This window comes from Macaca nemestrina, chromosome 18, assembly GCF_043159975.1.
Source record: "Macaca nemestrina isolate mMacNem1 chromosome 18, mMacNem.hap1, whole genome shotgun sequence".
NCBI lineage: Eukaryota > Metazoa > Chordata > Mammalia > Primates > Cercopithecidae > Macaca > Macaca nemestrina.
The window spans coordinates 14,329,463-14,335,462 of record NC_092142.1 but is presented as its reverse complement, the minus strand read 5'-3'; the positions used below and the strand labels follow the sequence as shown (position 1 = coordinate 14,335,462).

At 42.6% G+C, this 6,000-nt stretch overlaps 1 protein-coding gene across 1 annotated transcript in view; it reads right to left on the bottom strand.

Moving 5' to 3' along the window:
• Positions 1-805: 805 nt before the first annotated feature.
• The window catches only part of LOC105467739 (ERCC excision repair 4, endonuclease catalytic subunit), a 29,712-nt gene continuing 24,517 nt past the window's right edge, over positions 806-6,000 (bottom strand). The window contains exons 10-11 of the mRNA XM_011717433.3: positions 5,879-5,991; positions 806-3,121 (exon numbers count right to left, since the gene is read on the bottom strand). Coding sequence (XP_011715735.2) covers positions 2,388-3,121; positions 5,879-5,991 — 847 coding nt within the window. The 3' untranslated portion in view covers positions 806-2,387. The remainder of the gene's footprint in view (positions 3,122-5,878; positions 5,992-6,000) is intronic.

Below are 6,000 nucleotides of genomic sequence, written 5' to 3'. Positions count from 1 at the left end.
ACAATAAAAGGCAAGTGGAATTATACAAGAAAAAAACAGAAACCACATACTGCAAGAAGTGCTAGAACAGGGTGAAGAGACATTATAATAATCATCATTTGAAGTGGTAGGTCTATTTTAATACACTCTGAACTATACTCAATAAAATAAATACAAAATTGAACGTTAACAATAATGTTGTAATCATTCAAATTTTTGTTTTCCATTCTAGCGGGTATATTGTGAATCCTGGGAAAAAATTAGCAGCCCAAATCTTTATTCCATCTTAAACTAATTTTTATTTCTTGTACTTCTCCTTACTCTCCACATCATCTTATAGGGTTCTACTATAACCAATCTGGTTCTGATACCCCTCAATTCATTCTGGTAGTATCCTTGTGTAGAGTTCAAAATCCATATATACTGTTAAGTACCAATAAATCAAGATGCCAATGTGAGAGGTTCAGTTCAGAAAGGACAGTTAAAAATAATTTTGTTGGCTGGGTGCAGTGGCTCACGCCTGTTATCCCAGCACTTTGGGAGGCTGAGGTAGGTGGATCACCTGAGGTCAGTAGTTTGAGACCAGCCTGGCCAACATGGTGAAACCCCCGTCTCTACTAAAAACACAAAAATTAGCCGGGCGTGGTGGTGCACGCCTGTAATTCCAGCTACTTGGGAGGGAGAACTGCTTGAACCTGGGAGGCGGAGGTTGCAGTGAGCTGAAATCGTGCCACTGCACTCCGGCCTGGGCAGCAGAGGGAGACTCTGCCTCAAAAAAAAAAAAAAAAAAAAAATAATAATAATAATAATAATGATAATTTTGTTAAAAGTCGAAGACAGTTTTGTGTTACATGATCCACTATTAGTTCAAATACTGTAAAAAAACAAAAAAATAGCTGTTGATGAAACATTAAAATGTGTGATATGGCTAGCAGAACTGATGTTTGTATCAGCTCCTGAGGTAGAAAATTTCCTACTCATTACTCAACGTGTGAACAACAGGTAAGTTAATAATGTTTAAATATAAAAGTTTAAAAACTGTACAAAGATGCTGTGAATATCCTATTTGTATACTTACGTAAAAAGTCAACTTAATCAGGAAGTTTAGAATGAGATTTTTTTCTTTATGGATTTTTAAATGTATTTCTTTTGAATTTTTATATATTCCATACATTGATCTTTCATTTACCGACAATCCTTTTTATCTCAAGGCAGAAAAACCAAATCTTAAGAGCTTAGCGGGCCACTCATTGGCTTGCATTTGAGTCCTCACACAGAGAAGAAAGGGGCCACGCTGGCACAGGATTGTGAGAAATACGAATCACAGGAAGGTGAGCTTAGGTTGTGTTTCTTTTTCTTTCTTTTTTTTTTTTTTTAATAGAGACGAAGTCTCGCTCTGTTGCCCAGGCAGGGGTGCAGTGGCGCGATCTCGGCTCACTGCCAATTAGGTCATATTTCTAGAAGATCTGATGCTGGTGTCTTAGGATATAAGAGCTGGGAAACGAGGAAGTCTGAAAAAATTCTGTAACTAGCCATTTGGACTTAGAGATCTCGGATATTAGGAGACTGAATATGTGCAAAAACTGAGAATTCTAAGAGCTTCTTCATCATTAACTTTTGCAAATAGGTAATTCATTTTGTTTTAAAAATACTAATTTTGAACAATGAAGTTATAGTATATGCTACATATGTTCGGGTCATTAGAAGACTAGTCAGCCAGTTTTAGAGGAGACTGTCTTGAATTAGACTACCTTAAAGGCTCCATGAAATTTCCTTAGAGCAGACAGGCAGAAGAAGTATGGAGCTGAAGAAAATGGTAGAGAGAACTGGTCAGGAATGGCAGAGAGATGTTCCTTCTCAGTGTTCCAGAAGGCTCCTTCATAGACAAAGGGTCAGAACATGATTCCTACACAAACATCAGTTCAAACGTCCAGTAGACACAACAGCAAAGAACAGATTTGGAGAGCCACGGGGCACTGGTATTAAGTGCAATTAAGACTGTTATTTATGTTGCACCAGATAACAAGGACTGTTAAAAATGGTAGCTTTCTTGTGCCTGCTCTTGTCCCTCATAGAAAGCATGTTCCTTTCTAAATGAGATCTGTCAGGATCAGGTAAAATTTCTACCTTCTGTAAACACTTGTAGGAACTTTACCTGATCCTGCAAACCGGAACATGCTAAGCCTGGCATGGATGGTGCAGGGAGGGACAAGAGCAGGCACAGGCAAGTTAAAGTGATGCCTAACTGCAGAGTTAAGAGAGGAATCCTGGCTTCTGGTCCCCCGCACAACCATTGAGAGCATTGGAAAAGAATGAAATACCAACCTAATAATTAATGACGACCTATGATGTCTGGCAAGGAGCAGCTGAAAAGCACCGGTGTGGGATAAGAAAACAGCCATCACTGTTCACTTTTTCCCTTTTCCTTTCAATACGACTTCTGCGTAAGAGGTGTGAATGAAATCATAAAGCTGCTTGGCATTTGCGGCATTCCCCAGAATACTCGTGAGCTTGTCTTGTGACAGAGTTGCTAATTCTGCGATGTTCTTAACGTGGTGCATCAAGGAGCGGCAGTTTTTGGCATTCACCCCTGGCATTTTTAACAAGAAGTCTTGGGGACCAGCATTGTACTTTTCTGACTCGGGAAGGGTTTCGGAATCTGCTGTAATGGCCAGTGCTGTCGCCGCATCAGGCTGTGGCTTATTTTGTTTCAGCTCCTCAAATAACTCCGCCGTTGCATGAGGAGAGGGGCACCAGAGAATCCGTAGTCTGGGGAAGTGGAGTGTAAGAAGAGTGAGTTTGGAACTAATGTCATTGCTGGAGATCTCCTGGAACAAGGCACCGCGGGCAGTGAGAGAGAAAGGCTTGCTGGGGTCAAACTCGATCAGAAGCACAGGACGCTTGTAGTAGCGGGACATGGAGACGCACTGGCTGTAGAGGCGGCCGTTATTTAAAGAGCCGATTAAATCACTGATACTCTTGCGCTCCACACACATTTCTGGAGTGAGGATGTAATCTCCAACCTCTAAAGTCACGGGTTCAATGTCAATGCCCCGACGATGGATCAGAGATGGGAGCTCACTTCGAAATTCACGCATATCCACAACTACGCTTTGCTGTGTACCATTCTGTTCCTGGCCACCTGTAGAGAAAAAGTAAGTAATGTCACTGGGGAAGAACTATCAAAGAAGGAATATAACAAAATCTAAAAATCGATGTTTCTGTTGTTAACGCTGATGGATGGTTACATAATTCTATACAGTAATATTCCATATAATTTCTATATTTTCAAACTGATTTGTTTATAAAGTAGAAGCAATTTCCCTTGAACAAAACTGAGCTAATAGGAAAGTCAGACTCTGTCAGTAGTTCCTTACTTGCAACAATTTGTAAATCCACACATATCTGCTAAGGTCTCCCCTGCGTAGTTTCCTCATAGCCCGTTATTATTGCACTGACCACATTTTGTTGGTCAATGTATGCCCAATTTCTAGGACAAAGCCTGAGGGCAGATGCTTAAAATAGCAGACACGGTAGATGCTTCAAAATGCTCACTGAGTAAATCTAGTGATTTAGGAACTATTGTGTTTACATCAAAGAGTCCAGAGATGGAGAAAGGGAAGGAGCTGGGAAAAACACGAACATCTTAGACCACAGTTTCTCACATTCTAACATTAAAAAGCAGATTCGGGCCGGGCGGGGTGGCTCACACCTGTATTCCCAGCACTTTGGAGGCTGAGGCAGGTGGATCACTTGAGGAAAGGAGTCCGAGACCAGCCTGGCCAACATAGTGAAACCCCGTCTCTACTAAAAATACAAAAAATCATCTGGGCGTGGTGGCGGGCACCTGTAATCCCAGCTACTTGTGAGGCTGAGGCAGGAGAATCACTTGATCCCAGGAGGCGGAGGTTGCAGTGAGCCGAGACTGCGCCAGTGCACGCCAGCCTGGGCGACAAGAGTGAAACTCTGTCTCAAAAAAAAAAAGCAGATTCTGTATTTAGTAGGTCTGGGATCTAAAGGGTCTAAGAATCTGGATTTATAACAAAATCCCAGGTGATGTTAATGCTGCTTGTTTAAGGATTACATTTTTAAGTATCAAGGGCTGCTGCAGGCAGAATAATGGTACCCCGTAAAGATGTCCACATCCAAATCCCTGCAACCTATCAATACGGTCATGTGTTGTACACAACGTTTTGGTCAATGACAAAGTGCCTGTAAGACAGTCATCCCATAAGATCACAATACTGTATTCTTATCATACCTTTCTATGTTTAGATGTGTTTAGATACACAAATACTTACCATTGTGTTACACTTGCCCAGAGTATTCAGTACGGTAACATGCTATGCAGGTTTGTGGCCCAGGAGCCATAGACCACACCACATAGCCTAGATGTGCAGCAGGGCAGACCGTCTAGCTTTGTGTAAGCACGTTCTGTGATGTTCATGTAATGACGAAATCACCTAATGACACAGTTCTCAGAATGTATCTCTGTTAAGTATTTTGAGATTGGGAGATTATCTGGGTTATCTAGGTAGGCCGAAGGGTTCTCAGAAGTGAAAGATGGAGGCAGGATGATCAGAGAAGACAGGATGCTATGCTACTGGCTTTGAAGATGGAGGAAGGGGCTATAAGCTAAGGAATTCAGGTGACCTGTAGAGGCTGGAAAAGGCCAGGAAAGGGTTTCTCTCCTAGAGCCTCCAGGAGGAATGCAGCCATGCCAATATCTTGCCTCATAAAACCCATTTGGACTTTGAACCTGCAGAACTGTAACATAATAAAACATACGCTGTTTTGAGCCACTAAGTCTGTGGTATTCGTTATAGCAGCCATAGGCAACTAATATGAAGGCATGAGAACTGACCTCTAGGGACAGACTTCTACGAACAGCTACCCATACACTCCAGTCTGTCTTCCTTCATACTGCCTTACATTCTGTCATTCTTCATGAAATGTCAACAAACTGGTTGATTTTTCAAAGAATCTTCTTTGAACAAGACACAGAGGCTCTGAGGCAGTGTTTCCCAAACTATGGTCCAAAAACCACTTCCATGAGAAGCCCCCGAGATGCTGGCTCCATTTCACATCCACTGAGTCAGAATTTCTATGAATTGAGGGCTATGAATCTACAGTTTTAACAAGCATCTGAGGTTATTCTAAAGTCTACTAAATTCTGACACCCACTGCTCTAACTGTATTTGGCCTCACCAAAGGTTAATCCAACTCAATCGTATTGCTCTTCTCATGCCGCCTGGCTGGAATCAGCTGCTGGCTGATTATGGGAAAATAGGAACTTGGGGAATGGGAAAATGGTGACTTCTGGATCACAGTGCACTTGGAATTCAGCAGCTCTTGGTGGCATGCCCAGTTCGGACACTGCACAGCAATGTGTACCAGACACCGGAGGTCTGGGGAGCTACCAAGAAGACATGAATACAAAAGGAGAGGGGGAGTGTATGCAGCCCACCTATGTGTACAGCTAAGGGGAGAGGCAGAGGAGGGAAGGAGAAACTTCCTTCAACGACTCTGGGTTAAACTGGCTTTTTAGGTTGAGATAAGAACCTAACCACCATTTACCAAAGTTTATTTGCAAAAGTACATTCTGAGTCTCAACCAACCAAATATAAAGGCAAAGCTGGAACATAACCCATTCTAAGCTGGGGTGCCTAGAACTCAACCTCACATGATTTGCAGATGACACAGTGCCTTCGCTCTGAGGAGGACACATGGTGAGTAAATGGTAGAGCTGAGATTAGAGTAGGGAAGTACACATCCTCTCCTTGGCCTAAACCCCGTTTTTAAGAGTTTGTTGATACAGACTAAGCCTTGGCAGAGTAACTCTGGAACTTCACGGCCCCCTTTTCAGGCAATGGAGGTGCTGACAAAGTGCAGGACTCACCGGCTTTCCGAGTGTCAGTGGAAACATCTGTAGACACTGTGCCTCTTACTAGGTCTAGGTTTGTTTCATCTCTGCCTTCTCTTTCTTCAGGGACAACCATGCTCGCTTTTTCCCTGCGGGAG